We start from the raw sequence: 19,607 nt of genomic DNA, 5'->3' as shown, positions 1-19,607 counted from the left end.
GTCCCTTTTTTTCAATTTATCCTCGAAAATAAAAGCGGGAAATATAATCCCTTGAAATTTAACCATTATCTTTTAGGTATTGTTTCACTCAACTGTTTTCCGATACCCGATCCCTGCTGTAATATAAATGTACTCCAATGCATGAAATATTGATAGTGACACAGAGTTCTGCTTGGCGACCATGACGAATGGCTGACGGCATATTATTAATTTAAACCCTTCCCTACAACAAGACTGAACTGAACAGTACAGAAATCACCTGAGCTTCGATCTCACAGCTACAGTCTGTGTATTGTACCGATATCTATGACTATTCTCTAAAAAGAGTATTTTCAACCTGAAGACGTCATTAGGACCCTTGGGAGTCGAACTGAAGGATTTGATTGGGCAGATGAAATTGTGTTTTGGTGTGTTGTCATTCGAGAGAGATTTGATTGTTCTTTGGATTAAAAACATCAACTTCTCGTAGGTGACATTCTTTAATTAGAACAGTCCCAGTATTGGAACTTTGCGTGTCAATGAGTTGCTGTCTTTCTTCATACATACGCTGTATACATGATAGATCAGTCGCGTTAATATGATATGGACTCTCTGACATTCATTAATGAAAAGTGAGACAAAAGCCAATATATTGACATTTTCCGCGCCATCAGATATATATTGCGAACGGATTTAAATGCGCGTTCTTCTTTAGGAAGACAGCTTTTCTATTTGATGAACCAGAGTGTATAGTACATTCACGTCTAGAGAGATTTTGTACTGGACATTCCATACTTCAGCCGGACACAAAGGAGTATGAGGCCACAATCTAGAGGTCAATAGTCAAACAGCCTATTACTTATATATGCATTAGTTTTAATAGAGGACTCCACATTGGAAATTAACCTTGTTAGGTGGGTTCATTACACGGTGAATTGCAATTTGTAACTAATACAGAACGCTAAATATAGTAAGGTCTGTCATAGGTAGCAACGCCTTGGATACGTTCATCCAGCAGTGTCACCGTGGGAAACAACGTAAGAGAAATCGCAGGCATGTGACGTATTATAAACGTACGTCTTTATAAAGAATAGTACTATAAACAAAATGATCTTGTGATGATGTAAGAAAAACGGATATTAGTGATTTACTTAAAAAATAGCTGAACCTTTCGCGAGGGCTTTGGAACAACATTACAACTGTACAACATAAACGGTCAAAGAAATGGGTTCGGGTTGTACTAAGGAGCAAAACACGGGCAGGCTCAACCTCATTACAACTTTTCAAGGTCATAGCGATGGTATAAACTGCATGGCATTAAGTGACAATGGCTACATACTGGTCACGGCAGGAGACGATAAAACCGGAAAGGTATGGGACGCTCGCTATGGGAAGGGTTTCCGAAGAATGGGCGAACTGGTAGGACACACTGGTTATATCTCCTGCATCCTCATTGTTGGAGAATATATTTTGACCGGAAGTAGTGACAAAACAGTCCGGAAGTGGGATGTTGCGAATAACTTCCAGTCAATTATCATCTGCAAAGGTCATATTTCGTTGATTCACAGAATACTTTGCACTGGTGATTTCATTTTTACCAGTAGTTTCGATCATACATCAAGGTGTTTTGATTTTGACAATGGAGAATGTTTACGGGTATTCAAGGGACACGAGCGCGCCGTCTACCCTCTCGTGTTCATCCCAACACAAGACGAGGACGACGAGGACAATGCTGATCAGGACGTAGATATGTCTATTGGGATCTTGTTGACGGGGTCAGCTGACAATACTGCGAGGTCGTGGAACTGTGATTCTGGTCAAACTGTCAACATCTTCAAGGGTCATAAAGGGCCTATAACGTGCATGGCAACAGATGATTCAAGAACTTTGCTAGTGACCGGAAGCGTCGATTCAACTGTCAAGATTTGGAAGATTTCATCAGCAGAAGTTATGAAGACTTGTAGCGGACACACAAACACAATCGTGTGCCTCCAGGTAGGTCGTTATTAACGGGATACAGTTTGTTTTGTTTTGTTTTTGTTTGTTTTTTTCCTGTGTTCTGAAAATCAAGGTATAAACTAACTTTTTGAAATTAGATCACTAAAACGTTGCTCGGGATGAAAAATAATAAGAGGTCGTCGACGAAAAAAGAGATAGTAAATGTAAGTAGTTCTAACATTTAATTCACCAACAACAACGAAAGTTATGCCACGTTCTCAAATGTATCGTGATTTCAGCATGAATTTTAAGGACAAATACATAAATTGAAATTGTTGAAGAAAACAAATTGTATCGAAAACTAACTATTCCGCATTAACTGTTTAAGGTAGCAAGCAGACCACAGAAGGATAGCCTTGCTATAGGTGATTTTTTGTCAAAAAATAACTCTTGGGTTCGAGATTATAAATTTCTGCTTTCTCCGAGAGTGGGTTTACACCAGAAATTTAGTTTTGCTTGTAGGAAAAAATGGTGTAGCAGGCGAGGTAAGATAGCAGAAAAACTTAATGATGAACACATGTCAAAACAATATTTGATTTTAAATAGATTTAGAAAAAAAATGTGTAGGGCATTGTGTCATTTTGGGTCAAATAAAACATTTTGCAATTTTTACGGTCACATAGCAAAATTCAGTTTTATCCTTCACAGATGTATTTAAATAGCAAATGTTGTATAGATTACATATACATATATTTTAGTATAGGTAATATATAGGGTTAACTGGCTATGTTTACATATCTAAAACATGTGCCTTATTTTTCAGAACTGGGCACTTTTACTGTACACTGCTACCATACTCTAGAAACAAGTCCCGTTTGGTACATCTTCGCTGGCCAAGGCTTCTGATTACGTTACACTCCACGAACGAGTGTAACGTAATCAGAAGCCTTGGCTAGCGAAGATGCGTTTGGTATTGCCTCATCCTCCTCTAAATTTAAAATATCTGTTATGAGAATTCGGTAACAAGCTATCCCCCTTCAAACTTTACGATATATAGTATGAATTATTACAGTCTAATTAAAATTAGACTTGTAATTTCCTCTCCTCTGCGATACTCTACGATACCCTACAATACAAGTACATGTATTGAAGCGTATCATAGAGTATCGTCGAGGAGTGGAAATTATAAGTCTAATTTCAATTAGACTGGAATTATCACTGCTTGTTCAAATTTATAACAAAATTAACGAATTGAAGCAGTGGAACATATTTTCAGAAATCTAGATAAATTCTGTTTAAAATCCAATCTTTATGTAGAATGTTTCCATCCTTAAACTGGATATCAAGTATGGTACAGAGACATGGCAGAACTGAGAAGTATATAGATTTATTTCTAAATTCAATTATTTCCATATTTTTCACCTCTAAACATATGATACATTCTGATAATTGATATCGTTTATAGTTTGGCGCATTGAATCTGCAAAAATGAAAAGTTGTCAAAAACGCAAATTATAATTAAGAAAGACAGATAAATTGTTTTTTTAAAGGAAATTATAAGAAAATGATAAAAAATGAAAATATAGCCTTAAATGAATATGCATGTAAGGAATCATCAAGCACTAGCTTAGAACGTTTATCATTATGAACTTCCATTATGGACAGTTCAGTCAATCAGTTAGCCACATGGCTCATGTATTATTTTCGCTATATTGATTTGTGGCAATGATATGTATCATTGTCAATAACAAATGTGTTTGTATTCAGGAATTACATACATTTTTCACCATGCTCATTTGTGTAGTCGATTATTGCTGTATGAAGCGTACACGTACATTTGTGTAGTCGATTATTGCTGTATGAAGCGTACACGTACATTTGTGTAGTCGATTATTGCTGTATGAAGCGTACACGTACATTTTTGTTGAATCCGTATAATTTCATCGTGGATCAATTGAGTGCACAATAAGAATGTACCGAATGTTGAAATCGTGTCATAAAGTTTAATAGTTCGTTTATATTTCTATCAATAAGGACACTCGTATCTTATGATCTTTCCAATACCTCAAAAAAATAATCTGTAATCTTTTTTTTTTTTTTTTTTTTTTACCCGTTTTTCTTTCTCTGGATTTCTGGATTTTTCCCTGTCTCTCCAATTTAAGCAATGAACAGTGGTTTTAAAGTTGTTGTAGTCGATATGGCAGCAAGATGTATGGTGGGCAAATGGCATGGGAACCCGTTAGGGTTCCATGCTACATTTGCCCACCATACATCTTGCTGCCATATCGACTATAACAACATTAAAACCACTGTTCAATACTTATATTTGCATTATCTTAACATTTTCGTCAACTTAGAAAAAAAGTAAACCAACATAAAAAAAAAATCCCGCATTTTTTAATGTCACATGACCCACTGGGTGTTATAGCCTGAGGCACTGGGTGTTATAGGCGTATGGTGGCAACTGCCTCTTAGCATTGTGTCAATGGGGAGCAAATTATATCAATGCGGAGCAAATGTAAATATAGTGTAGTTACCTACATAACAAGCGAACAAAGGAACATCTGGTAGGGGTAATGTATTTTTCCCCCATTAAACCTTTTTTAGTCCAGTTATTGTAATACAACACCACGTTGGATTGACATGATTGAATGGTCGTCATTATATTGTTGACAGCACGTGCACTCTAAATGTGACAGAGAAATCATACCCTAGGGGTTAAAGGGTAATCACACTTTGGGGGTGACAGAGAAATCACACCCTAGGGGGTGACAGAGAAATTAAACCCTAGGGGGTGACAGAGAAATCAAAACCTTGGGGGTGACAGAGAAATCAAAACCTTGGGGGTGACAGAGAAATCAAACCCTAGGGGGTGACAGGGAAATCAAACCCTAGGGGGTGACAGAGAAATCACACCCTAGGGTGTGACAGAGAAATCACACCATAGAGGTGACAGAGTAATCACACCCTAGAGGGTGACAGGGAAATCAAACCCTAGAGGGTGACAGGGAAATCAAACCCTAGAGGGTGACAGGGAAATCACACCCTAGGGGGTGACAGAGAAATCATACCCTAGAGGGTGACAGGGAAATCAAACCCTAGAGGGTGACAGGGAAATCACACCCTAGGGGGTGACAGAGAAATTAAACCCTAGGGGGTGACAGAGAAATCAAACCCTAGAGGGTGACAGGGAAATCACACCCTAGAGGGTGACAGGGAAATCACACCATAGAGGTGACAGAGAAATCACACCCTAGGGGTTGACAGAGAAATCACACCCTAGAGGGTGACAGGGAAATCAAACCCTAGAGGGTGACAGGGAAATCACACCATAGAGGTCACAGAGTAATCACATCCTAGGGGTGACAGAGAAATCACACCCTAGGGGTGACAGAGAAATCAAACCCTAGGGTGTGACAGAGAAATCACACCATAGAGGTGACAGAGTAATCACACCCTAGTCATGGTCTTATCCTTTTTCTACTTTTCCACGTGGTCTTATTGTCTTATCCTCCTTCTATTATTCTACCCGGAACACCGGGTCTTATTGTCTTATCCTCCTTCTATTATTCTACCCGGAACACAGGATCTTATTGTCTTATCCTCCTTCTATTATTCTACCCGGAACACCGGGTCTTATTGTATTATCTCCCTTCTATTATTCTACCCGGAACACCGGGTCTTATTGTATTATCTCCCTTCTATTATTCTACCCGGAACACCGGGTCTTATTGTATTATCTCCCTTCTATTATTCTACCCGGAACACCTGGACTCATCGTTCTATTCTCCTTCTTTTCCGAACTATTATTTTACAGTTATCATAAAATTGAGCAAACATATATTTCACGTAACAGAGAAATATCACATATCTCAAAATTTTGAGTAAAATATGACCATTGTCCTGATCTTTCAGCAAATTTTAAAATTAACCACCCGAAACAAAAATTGCGATGTTTGATTAACAATATTTGAAGGTATGCAGGTTAAATTACTATGGAGTACAAATCTTTCCTATAAAATGAACAGTCCTGGGTATTTACACCACAGAGGCACAGTATCATTATCGACTTGACAGCTACATAATTGTCATTCCAAACTTTTTTGTTTGCATAAGCTGTATCAATATCACAATTTAATACAAAGTAAACACTTTTTTCACATACCACCGAGTATCTAACATTGAGCCGTCCACAGCTGAAAGTATTACTTAATCGCATACAAAAATGTAGGTCAATAAAAGCAAGTATCATAATTATGGGATTGATTTCGAGTTAGAAAGGACTGCACGGTTTTTATTGCAATTTATCTTACCAACGAATCAATGCGTTTTTAATATGTATCCGACAGAATCATTGTATGGTCCATTTGGTGAAGACAGAAAAAATATAAGAATGCTCAACCAGATAGGAACAACGTTTGTTATTTTACTGATAAGTTTCTTCCTTCTCCGCTCATTCTCTCCCAAACTAGCCGTCTTTATATGACCCACTTGTTTTTCCTTTCTTCCCTGCCCGATCTTTCCCTCTCAACACAAGTCTGTATAGCATACATTGTTTGTCCATTCTTCACTGTCCTATCTTTCAATCTCAATACAGCTCTCTATATATGACCCACTTGTTTTTCCTTTCTTCCCTCTCCGATCTTTCACTCTCAACATAGCTGTCTGTATAGGACCCACTTGTTTTTCCTTTCTTCCCTCTCCGATCTTTCAACCTCAACATAAGTCTGTATAGGACCCACTTGTGTGTCCTTTCTTCCCTGTCCGATCTTTCACTCTCAACATAGCTGTCTGTATAGGACCCAAATGTTTGTCCTTTCTTCCCTGTCCGATCTTTCTCTCTAAACATAGCTGTCTGTATAGGACCCAATTGTTTGTCCTTTCTTCCCTGTCCGATCTTTCTCTCTCAACATAGCTGTCTGTATAGCACACATTGTTTGTCCTTTCTTCCCTGCCCGATCTTTCACTTTCCACATAGCTGTCTGTATAGTGTATAGCACACATTGTTTGTCCTGTCTTCCCTGTCCGATCTTTCACTCTCAACATAGCTGTCTGTATAGGACCCAAATGTTTGTCATTTCTTCCCTGTCCGATCTTTCACTCTCAACATAGCTGTCTGTATAGGACCCAATTGTTTGTCCTTTCTTCCCTGTCTGATCTTTCACTCTCAACATAAGTCTGTATAGGTCCCAATTGTTTGTCCTTTCTTCCCTGTCCGATCTTTCACTCTCAACATAGCTGTCCGTATATGACCCAATTGTTTGTCCTTTCTTCCCTGTCCGATCTTTCACTCTCAACATAGCTGTCCGTATAGGACCCAATTGTTTGTCCTTTCTTCCCTGTCTCGATCTTTCACTCTCAACATAGCTGTCTGTATAGGACCCAATTGTCTGTCCTTTCTTCCCTCTCCGATCTTTCAATCTCAACATAGCTGTCTGTATAGGACCCAATTGTTTGTCCTTTCTTCCCTGTCCGATCTTTCTCTCTAAACATAGCTGTCTGTATAGGACCCAAATGTTTGTCCTTTCTTCCCTGTCCGATCTTTCTCTCTCAACATAGCTGTCTGTATAGGACCCAATTGTTTGTCCTTTCTTCCCTCTCCGATCTTTCACTCTCAACATAGCTGTCTGTATAGGACCCAATTGTTTGTCATTTCTTCCCTCTCCGATCTTTCACTCTCAACATAGCTGTCTCTATAGGACCCAAATGTTTGTCCTTTCTTCCCTGTCCTATCTTTCTCTCTAAACATAAGTCTGTATATGACCCACTTGTGTGTCCTTTCTTCCCTGTCCGATCTTTCTCTCTCAACATAGCTGTCTGTATAGGACCCAAATGTTTGTCCTTTCTTCCCTGTCCGATATTTCACTCTCAACATAGCTGTCTGTATAGGACCCAAATGTTTGTCCTTTCTTCCCTGTCCGATCTTTCAATCTCAACATAAGTCTGTATATGACCCACTTGTGTGTCCTTTCTTCCCTGTCCGATCTTTCTCTCTAAACATAGCTGTCTCTATAGGACCCAAATGTTTGTCCTTTCTTCCCTGTCCTATCTTTCTCTCTAAACATAAGTCTGTATATGACCCACTTGTGTGTCCTTTCTTCCCTGTCCGATCTTTCTCTCTCAACATAGCTGTCTGTATAGGACCCAAATGTTTGTCCTTTCTTCCCTGTCCGATCTTTCACTCTCAACATAGCTGTCTGTATAGGACCCAAATGTTTGTCCTTTCTTCCCTGTCCGATCTTTCTCTCTCAACATAGCTGTCTGTATAGGACCCAATTGTCTGTCCTTTCTTCTCTGTCTGATCTTTCAATCTCAACATAGCAGTCGGTATAGGACGCACATGTTTCCCCATTCTTCATTGTTTGCCCTTTCTCTCTATGTGCTTTCTTCTCTTTTGTCCTGTAAAAAATTATCAAAATAACTAATGTTCCAACGGTGAGGTTATTTATATGAGGATATGTATATAGCCGTGAATATAGAGGACGACCCTCTCTCTCTCTCTCTCTCTCTCTCTCTCTCTCTCTCTCTCTCTCTCTCTCTCTCTCTCTCTCTCTCTCTCTCTCTCTCTCTCTCTCTCTCTCTCTCTCAGAGCTGGCGTTTATCCCTTGATGGCAATAAAATATGTTTAAACTAAATTCCACCCTGATGACCCTGGTCATTTCAAGTCAATGACGTTAAACTCTGTTAAACAATCCATATATCTATAAATATATATTCCCACTTTTTATTAGTATATGAATTCAGCTCCCTTCTAAATAATTAAAATCATAGGCATGATTTCTTAAGTCCACATGTCAAGGATAAAGATAAAGAGCTCTGTCTTCATTCAGTTCATTCGGTGGAAAGCTATTGTGCTTTATGGATGACTTCCCTGAAATCAGGAGATATTGATAGATGATTAGGTACAGCCGTCTCAGCGTCAGTGTAGTAAAGCGTGAATACGACCTAGACTCATTAAATACGACACAAGTTTCCTAATTATCAATTTAAAACGTCTTCTTTTTTGTCTTGTATTTATATAAACTTCATTTCATTCCAATATGTATAATACATATACAGGAATAAGAACTGGAAACAAATATTTTAAAAAAAACTTATATTAGCCCGTTTCCAATGTTGTCTTGAATTAAGTGAGAATTAACATACTAAAAGCATCAGGAACACTGCGGATATTGTTCGAGAGAATTAAAATGGAATAATTTAAATTCGGGTGTAATACAACAGTTATTTATGGGTATTTCTGGAAATAGCATTTTATTGCCCCCCTTCACATTAATTATTTCCCTCGGGTTCGTCTCGAGAAATAGTTGTCACGGGGGACAATAAAAGTGTTATTTCCATATAACCCGTCCAATAACTGTATAATATAACCTGTTCCGCCATTGTTGTACGATAAGTAAACATTGTATAGTCTATACCCTACCTAACCTCTGTGGCGGCTAGCACTAAGCCTTATCTGTTTTGAATCTTAACGTACACGGCGTGACTCACTTACTTTTCCATTTTCTTCCTCTTTCTGTCTATGTTTTGTTGTCTTCCGTCGGCCTCTCTCTGAAATCTGGCTTCATTTGACCCTATTTGTTGTGAGGAAGACGAATCCCGTAAAAGCAAAAAAAAAATATATCAAAATTTTATCTTAATTGATACATACGACAACGTATTCTTGGTTTAGAAGTCATTTTTGCGGACAGTGATTCCATGGATAAACGTTATGTGAACCTGCTTACAAAAAAGTATTCACGGTCATTTAAAAAAAAATACCTGCCTGGATGAAAGTATAAATAGCTGCAGTTTGTAAGTATTTTCAAATAATGACAAATCAGGATAAAAACGTCCGTTATTACTATTTGGAGTACCGTGTTTCCCTCGTAAAACCAGCGGACTATACAGTACATCTGGTCACGTGGGTTATTTGCTTAAGCGAGCTATCTGGTTAAGCGAGCTATTTGGTTAAGCGGGTTATCTGGTTAAGCAGGCGGTTACCGGTTAAACGGGCGGCTATCTGGTTAAGCGGGTTATCTGGTTAAGCGAGATATCTGCTTAAGCGAGCTATCTCGTTAAACGAGCCATCTGGTTAAGCTAGCTATCTGGTTAAGCGGGTTATCTTGTTAAGCGGGTTATCTGGTTAAGCGAGCTATCTGGTTAAGCAAGCTATCTGGTTAAACGAGCCATCTGGTTAAGCTGGTTATCTGGTTAAGCGAACAACCTGGTTGAGCTGGCTATCTAGTTAAACGATCCATCTGGTTAAGCGGGTTATCTGGTTAAGTGGGTTATCTGGTTACGCAGGTTATCTAGCTAAGCGAGCTATCTGGTTTAGCGGGTTATCTGATGATGAGAGTAATCAGGTGAAGCGGGTTAATACACACGGACTCTAGCTGCGTGTAAATATAACACAACATCATATTAACAACTATATACTTGTTTGCTATCTTTGTATCACCCTACAGATATAATAATTGTCAACAATATATGAATATTCACTTTTGTAGTAGCAAATTCAACGTATTACCCTGGGGTAATCTGTCAGGTAATCTGCTGGTGGGGCTATCTTGAAATATCTATTGAAATATTTACAAAGGGCTAAAACAAATGCTATATTTTGCTTCCCGCGGGCTTTGTCCCGGACAGGTAATACGCAGCAAATTTAGGATACACGAAGCGTTTCAAAACAAATACAATGTACTTGAAAATCTTGTCCCAAATGGCGTATAAAAGGATGTGTGTATAATAAAATCTATAACAGATATATAGATATATAGATTTATCATAGTTATGTAAATGAGTGTATGGGTAAGTCCGGGTCAGAGTTCAGCACGTGCCGCATTATTGGCACGTGCGATAGGTAGTCTTAGGACAGTGATGACACGTACAGGTGTCTGTGTTTGCCTAGCCATTGTACTATACGGACGTGTTTTCTCTATTCCCTTATCACTTGGGTTCACATTGACATGTCTGAGAGGGAAAGTTTAGAGGAAATCATTGATTCTCATCCTGCTCCTCCAGCAAAGGAACCAGCCAGCAATGACGCTTTCCAGGCATTAGGCTTATTCACTACTTACCTGGATGAAAGACTAAAAAGTCTCCGTGAAGATATACGAGATGAGCAGGTCCTATCTGCTAATTCTTTCAAACGGTTGAAAAAGGAAAGAGAGGTAAAGTTCAAGTTTAATGGTAACCAGAAGCAATTTGAGTTTAACACAGAAGTGCTTGACGAACTTGAACTAGCAGAGAAAGCTGTTCAGAAAAGTGACGCAAACTCTACTTTGTTAAGCCTGTCGAAAATCAAGACTCTTATTCATAAAAGAAACAAGCTCATTCGTATTGCTGACAAATCTTCATGTGGTTGGGATACCGTGAAGGAGTATGAAAGTGACGAGCTCGCAAGTGATTCCGAAGATGAAAAGAAAATCCGTCAGGCGGAATTTCGGGCACAACGCAAAAAACGAGTCCAAAAGAAATCTACTCCAGCAGCCGCGACTGGTGGACCCCCCGGGAAACTGTATGGCTCTCAAAGTATTGGCGGTAATCATTCTGGTGCTTTTCGTGGCTCCCCTCAGTTTCACCAGCATTCCAGGTTTCATCGCGGAGGGACCTGGCCTCAGTTCGGAGGTAGGGGACGTGGCAGCCCCGCCCCCACAGACTTGTGCCATGCCTGTGGAGGAGTTGGACATTGGAGAGCAAATTGCCCAAAGATCACGGATTCAGCCGGAAAATGAAGACAATTCAGTTAAGTACCATCCTCGAGATTTGTTTGATTGTCAGCTTAATGACGAGAATTATGAAATTTCAGAAAACCAGATTTCACGTGATTCAAAGCCAATCTCCAGTGTTAAAGGTCGTTTGAAAAATTCGTTAGACTATTGGAAAAACTGTGTAGAAGCAAACGATTATATTTTGAGCGTTTTATCTGATGGTTATTTAATACCTTTTGTATCCACTCCATACAAGAAATGTAATAATAACAATAAATCAGCTATGAACCATTCAGAATTTGTAACGGAGGCTATCTTAGAATTGTTACAAGCAGGGAGTGTAGTTGAAAAGTTTGAAATTCCACATGTTGTAAACCCGTTGTCCGTGTCGGTTAATGCCAGCGGCAAAAAACGTCTGATTTTAGATCTGCGTGAAGTAAACTTTCATGTTTGGAAAGAGAAAATTAAATTTGAAGACTGGAAAACAGCTATGGATTACATCGTACCGAACGGGTACATGTTTAAGTTTGATTTGAAATCGGGTTATCACCACGTGGACGTTCATTCTTCTCATCAAAAATATTTAGGTTTTTCATGGGTCATTGACGGGAGAATTAGGTATTTTTGTTTTACTGTTCTTCCTTTCGGTCTTTCTTCAGCCCCGTACATTTTTACAAAAGTGCTCCGACCCCTCGTTAAATTCTGGAGGAAAAATGGAATTTGTATTGTTGTATCTTGATGACGGATGGGGTATACGTTTAGATTTTGACACCTGTAAAGGTCATTCAGATTTCGTCAGACAGAGTCTTGTATTTGCTGGTTTTGTAGCTAATGATGGAAAGTCTATTTGGCAACCCACGCAAAGATTAGAATGGTTAGGGATTAATTGCGATCTGGTTATCAACGCTACATCAATTCCTATAAGGAGGCTAGATAGTCTTACTCAAGTTCTTAGGAAGATCTCTACCCCCGGGTGTGTGGTGACAGCACGTCAAGTAGCTAGTGTCACGGGCAAAATCATATCCATGTCCCCTGTCTTGGGTAATATAACTCGATTGATGTCTAGGTATTTATACAGGTTGGTCGAGAAAAGGTCGTCTTGGGATTCCGCTTTCGTGATAGACAAAGATAACGAATGTTGGAGTGAAATGAAGTTCTGGCTTTCTAATGTTAACTCTCTCAATTTGAAGTATATAAGCAATCGTATCCAAAAAAGTAAATGTGTCGTATACTCTGATGCGAGTAGTCATTCTTGTGGAGCTTATGTAGTGGAAGTTGACAATGCAGTATTTCATCAAACTTGGTCGTATGAAGAGTCTCTCAAAAGCTCAACATGGAGGGAGCTCTATGCTATTCAGTTAGCTATGTTAGAATTTCGAGATATATTGAGAGGTCAAATAATCACATGGTATACTGATAATCAAAATTGTGTCAGAATTATTGAGAGCGGAAGTTCGGTGTTAGAGCTTCAAGTTTTAGCCTTGAAAGTTTTCCAGTTAGGTATCTCTCTTAATTTGTCGCTTAAAGTTGAATGGATCCCTCGGTCTGACAATGAGAAAGCTGATTACATCAGTAAGATCATAGACTATGATGATTGGGGTATATCAAAAGATTTTTTCGAGTTTTTGAATGATATGTGGGGCCCACATACTGTGGACCGATTTGCTAATCATTTCAATTCTAAAACATTGAGATACAACTCAAGGTTCTGGTACGCTGATTCTGAAGCAGTTGATGCGTTTTCCCAAGATTGGTCGAATGACAATAATTGGCTTGTTCCTCCTGTATATTTAGCTCCTAGGGTGATAAAATACATGATAGATTCACGATCTTCTGGTACGTTAGTGCTTCCCAAGTGGATTTCGGCCCCCTTTTGGCCCTTACTTTTCGGTGATCACCTAGAAACCCAAACCTGTATAAGCGACATTCTTGTTTTCACTGAAAGTGACCGCATTTTCGTACCGGGATCACACAAATCGCTGTTTAATTCAGTTGATTTTAAGGGGCACGTGCTTGTAGTACGTTTTGATTATCAACAATAAGTTGTAGCCAGGTGATTGGTTAGTGGTGATTGTGAGTGCGTGATCAGCTAGAAGGACTGTGATTGGCTGACACGACACACCCACTTACTATCAATCGTATGTAGTTGTAGTTTTGTTCACTCATGTGGAACCGACAAGGCCACTTGCATTGACTCGAGATGTATATATTGTTGTGCGGCCACTTGGACATTGACATGAAGCATGTATTGTTACAATTGATGCCACTTGGCTTTTGACTGAAAATTACTTTGAGGCCACTTGGCTGTTGAAATGAATAATTAGCTTTTTTGTTTGATTATGTCATGAAAATATCATGAGGCCACTTGGCATTTGATATGAATATACGAGGAGGCCACTTGGCTTTTGATAATAGTGTACATGTACACTTTTTAGATAATTGATGTTTAGAGTATATTTATTGGATTTACTCAGCTTGTGGACACATGAAGGTTAATTTGTTGTTGTTGTTTTTTTTATAATTTTTTAGTGGTGATCATAATGAAATAAATGTTGTTGATTAGAGTTTGTTTACACGTTACAGATATTTTCTCGAATGGTATTTGGAAGGAGCGTTCCTTAATAAAAGACGGTAGTCTACGTAGTCTGGCTTCTGACCTACACGACTTCGTGCTAAAATCAAGGGCAGATTCTACCAGTAAAGTTTACCAAAGGCGATTTAAAAAGTGGGTTGAATGGTGCAGCCTTTACCCAGAGATCACCCCTATTCCAGCCAAGGAATTCCATGTTGCGTTGTATTTAAAACAGATCGCAGAGTCTTCAAAAAGTTCTACTGCGATTGATCAAGTATTTTATGCTATTGGTTGGGCCCACGATTTGGCAGGATTGCATAACCCTTGTAAATCAGCGTTCGTCAATCACGTGAGAGAAGCTGCCCGCAGGCAATTAAAGACATCCGTTATTAAAAAAGAACCGCTTACTCCAGAACATTTGAAAAGCTTAGTCTCGAATTTTGCGAGTCATAGAGCTAATTTGAGTGATTTAAGGCTTGTAACATTGTGCCTGTTAGGATATTCTGCATTTTTACGTTTTTCGGAAATTTGTAATATTAGAAGATCAGACTTAATGTTTTTCGAGTCGCACATGAATATAAACATACCAAAGAGTAAAACGGACATTTACAGAGAGGGTAACACAGTTTCAATAGCTAAGCTAGATTCACAATGTTGTCCTGTTTCTATGACACTTAGGTATTTGCAGCTTGCTGAAATTCCTCACGATTCTTCCCAATTTATATTCAGATCTTTGTCATTTTGTCCAAAATCGAACTCCTATAAATTAAGAGGTACTTCACCGTTATCATACACTAGGGCCAGGGAGGTGTTACTTGAAAAACTGTCAAGCATAGGACTTGACCCTTCAAAATTTTGTCTACATAGTTTGAGGTCTGGCGGTGCGTCGGCTGCGGCTAATTGTGGGGTATCTGACAGATTATTCAAAGCGCATGGTCGATGGAGGTCAGAAACTGCCAAAGATGGCTATGTGAAAGACAAGCTTGAGTCAAAATTATTTGTATCAAAGAATTTGGGTTTGTAACTTGATGTTAGTTAATGTACATTTTAAGGGATTACATGGTAATAAACATGTTAACAGTGTATCCCGTTCTTTGTTGTCTGTACGTCCTCATATAGCTAGGCGGACTAACTCCCAGTAATGAGTTTGAGTTTATATGATAAATAATTTATGTTCGTTTGAGAGAAACGAATTAGAATATAACGATTGTTTCCACGACACCTTGTCAATATTTACAAAGTGAACATTTCCATTTCCAGGTAAAAATACAGATGTTGATTTATTTAGAGTGATTATCATTTCATGAAGTTTCGAAAGCTATGACGTCAATAGCTTATAACTATAACTAATATGTTGTTAATCTTTCATAAATTTCCACAATACAGTACCCTAGTATTCCCGCTATCCTCAAATCTCGTTATCACTGAAATTATCTGGATATGTTCATGTACATAAAACAGTGTGACTCAGTGCATTCAAGTACTTTTAGCTGAACGGATTGTTGTAAACACAAGTCTAAGTCATTTCCACTGAAATGTACTAAATTACATCACTATCAATGTGTTTTATTTAATCAGGGAGTGAGTGATCACCCCTTCTATATCTTGGCACATTTTATAATCTTATTTGATGGATTTTCCCCTCAAATATTTCTTTTCTGGCGAGTCAACATTCATGCAAAAGCCGAGGGCAACCCTTAATCACATTTACAGTAATTAGCGAATCCCTAGGACTCGTCAGTGATATTAGTGACATCATACAGCTGTTGCGTCCTTCTAGGACTCGTCAGTGATGTTAGTGACACCATACAGCTGTTGCGTCCTTCTAGGACTCGTCAGTGATGTTAGTGACACCATACAGCTGTTGCGTCCTTCTAGGACTCGTCAGTGATGTTAGGGACATCATACAGCTATTTCGTCCTGCTAGGACTCGTCAGTGATGTTAGTGACATCATACAGCTGTTGCGTCCTTCTAGGACTCGTCAGTGATATTAGTGACACCACACAGCTGTTGCGTCCTTCTAGGACTCGTCAGTGTTGTAAGTGACACCATACAGCTGTTGCATCCTTCTAGGACTCGTCAGTGATGTTAGTGACATCATACAACTGTTGCGTACTTCTAGGACTCGTCAGTGATGTTAGGGACATCATACAGTTGTTTTGTCCTTCTCGCATTCGTTCGTACTTCTAGTACTCGCCATTGATGTTTGGGACATCATACAGCTGTTCCGACCTTCTAGGACTTGTCAGTGATGCTAGGGACATCATACAGCTGTTTCGTCCTTCTAGGACTCGTCAGTGATGTTAGGGACATCATACAGCTGTTTCTTCTTCAATGAATTTCACGTCCAAACGTGATAAACAATCTTCTTTGTTACCCAGACTGGCGTCACTAGGGTTAACGAATATGCCAGCTCACTTCATAGTCTGCTGAATCCCTACTCACGTCGATCATATAAACGGCCGACATGGCGTCCCATGGGGTGTCTTCTGTTAAGGGGACATCGAAGAGTTCAGATTGATCTTCTGTCACTATTGTCACACTTTTGACCTTTATCTTATTAGCTCGCCGAGATGATGTCCAAGGGAGTTATTGCTATATCTCTGACGGCGTCGGTATACAAATAGGTTAAAGATTCAATAAAGCAGTCGCCGTCGGCATACAGAGAGGTTAAAGATTTAATAAAACAGTTGGCGTCGGTATACAGATAGGTTAAAGATTGAATAAAACAGTCGCCGTCGGCATACAAATAGGTTAAAGATTCAATAAAGCAGTCGCCGTCGGTATACAAATAGGTTAAAGATTTAATAAAGCAGTCGCCGTCGGCATACAGATAGGTTAAAGATTTAATAAAGCAGTCGCCGTCGGTATACAGATAGGTTAAAGATTTAATAAAACAGTCGGCGTCGGTATACAGATAGGTTAAAGATTTAATAAAACAGTCGGCGTCGGTATACAGATAGGTTAAAGATTTAATAAAACAGTCGGCGTCTGTATACAGATAGGTTAAAGATTTAATAAAACAGTCGGCGTCGGTATACAGATAGGTTAAAGATTTAATAAAACAGTCGGCGTCGGCATACAGATAGGTTAAAGATTTATTCTAACACGATTCGTTTGCAACGCGTGTTTTGATTGGTTGCGGACCGACTTCTAATCTGCGATAGAACCATGACATATCGTGTTAAGCCACGCCCCGTTTCTAATCAAAACAATATGGCGTCAAGTTCGACTCGTAGCGAAATTCAACACTCTGCACCATTTATGATTGATGGCCCGTGATATTGGAATCGAAAGTGAAGAAATCGAATAGAATGAATTAACTTAATAAATTTAACAAAAATCGTTAACATCATTCTTACCGTCATTTATTGATTGAAACGTTCATTTCGTCCGTGTGTAGGCATCTAAGGTCAAGTAAAATCCGAAATGAAATGGAACAAGTGCACACAACTTCACATAACGGTTGAGCCTGTAGAAACACATCAACCCTGACTTTGTTAAAATGCACATGTCGTTAAGCATACTGCGTAAATCCAAATATGTCTTTAAATCTTCGGAAACAGGACTTTCACAACAACCAAATACCCCGCTTCGTTAACACACAGACCGAGTTCTCGCCAGTATGGGCGTGGCCAATTGACCGACTTTGATAGCTTCTCTCTGATTGGTCAATCCGCCACAGTATGACACGTCACTTACGGAGGTCACGGAGTACTTAACAGCGTACTTGTAGCACTGTAAAACAATGTTTCTAAATATATGCGATAGTAAACGTGTTAGAATGGGGATAGTACGTTGTTTTTCGTGGTTATACTGGCGATTAGAACATGAAATTTGGTTTAAACTCTCGACCTATCGGTCTCGAGTTCAAACCAAATTTCATGTTCTAATCGCCAGTATAGCCACTCAAAACAACTTACTATCCCCTAAATAAAACAGTCGGCGTCGGTATACAGATAGGTTAAAGATTCAATAAAGCAGTCGCCGTCGGTATACAGATAGGTTAAAGATTTAATAAAAACAGACGGCGTCGGTATACAGATAGGTTAAATATTTAATAAAACAGTCGGCGTCTGTATACAGATAGGTTAAATATTTAATAAAACAGTCGGCGTCGGCATACAGATAGGTTACAGATTTAATAAAACAGTCGGCGTCAGTATACAGATAGGTTAAATATTTAATAAAACAGTCGGCGTCGGTATACAGATAGGTTAAAGATTTAATAAAACAGTCGGCGTCGGTATAGAGATAAGTTAAAGATTCATTCTAACACGATTCGTTTGCAACGCGTGTTTTGATTGGTTGCGGACCGACTTCTAATCTGCGATAGAACCATGACATATCGTGTTAAGTCACGCCCCGTTTCTTATCAAAACAATATGGCGTCAAGTTCGACTCGTAGCGAAATTCAACACTCTGCACCATTTATGATTGATGACCCGTGATATTGGAATCGAAAGTGAAGAAATCGAATAGAATGAATTAACTTAATAAATTTAACAAAAATCGTTAACTTCATTCTTACCGTCATTCATCGATTGAAACGTTCATTTCGTCCGTGTATAAGCATCTAAGGTCAAGTAAAATCCGAAATGAAATGGAACAAGTGCACATAACTTTCACATAACGATTGAGCCTATAGAAACACATCAACTCTGACTTTGTCAAAACGCCCATGTCGTTATGCATACTGCATAAATCCAAATATGTCGTTAAATCTTCTGTAACAGGACTTTCACAACAATCCAAATACACCGCTTCGTCAACATACAGATCGAACTCTCGCCAGTATGGGCGTGGCCAATTGACCGACTTTGAAAGCTTCTCTCTGATTGGTCAATCCGCCACAGTATGACACGTAACTAGCGGAGGTCACAGAGTACTTAACAGCGTACTTGTAGCGATGTAAAACAATGTATCTAAATATATGCGATGGTAAACGTGTTAGAATGGGGATAGTACGTTGTTTTTCGTGGCTATACTGGCGATTAGAACATGAAATTTGGTTTAAACTCTCGACCTATCGGTCTCGAGTTCAAACCAAATTTCATGTTCTAATCGCCAGTATAGCCACTCAAAACAACATACTATCCCCTAAATAAAGCAGTCGCCGTCGGTATACAGATAGGTTAAGGTTTAATAAAACAGTCGGCGTCGGTATACAGATAGGTTAAAGATTCAATAAAGCAGTCGCCGTCGGTATATAGAGAGGTTAAAGATTTAATAAAACAGTCGGCGTCGGTATACAGATAGGTTAAAGATTTAATAAAACAGTCGCCGTCGGTATACAAATAGGTTAAAGATTCAATAAAGCAGCCGCCGTCGGTATACAAATAGGTTAAAGATTCAATAAAGCAGTCGCCGTCGGTATACAGATAGGTTAAAGATTCAATAAAGCAGTCGGCGTCGGTATACAGAT

At 39.0% G+C, this 19,607-nt stretch overlaps 2 protein-coding genes across 2 annotated transcripts in view; both read left to right on the top strand.

Moving 5' to 3' along the window:
- The first annotated feature begins 270 nt into the window (after nt 1-270).
- Nucleotides 271-19,607, top strand: part of LOC117317643 (WD repeat-containing protein 86-like) — a 37,406-nt gene continuing 18,069 nt past the window's right edge. Inside the window, exon 1 of the mRNA XM_033872500.1 lies at nt 271-1,974. Within this exon, the coding sequence (XP_033728391.1) occupies nt 1,204-1,974 (771 nt within the window). The 5' untranslated portion in view covers nt 271-1,203. The remainder of the gene's footprint in view (nt 1,975-19,607) is intronic.
- Nucleotides 10,865-15,264, top strand: LOC117317644. Its single transcript, XM_033872501.1, has 2 exons — nt 10,865-11,644; nt 14,193-15,264. Exon 1 carries the CDS (start codon nt 10,866-10,868, stop codon nt 11,631-11,633), a length of 768 nt encoding a protein of 255 aa, XP_033728392.1. The 5' UTR covers nt 10,865; the 3' UTR covers nt 11,634-11,644; nt 14,193-15,264.

The sequence above is a fragment of the Pecten maximus genome, chromosome 19 (genome assembly GCF_902652985.1).
Source record: "Pecten maximus chromosome 19, xPecMax1.1, whole genome shotgun sequence".
NCBI classification, from domain to species: domain Eukaryota; kingdom Metazoa; phylum Mollusca; class Bivalvia; order Pectinida; family Pectinidae; genus Pecten; species Pecten maximus.
This window is presented reverse-complemented; position numbering and strand designations above follow the sequence as displayed.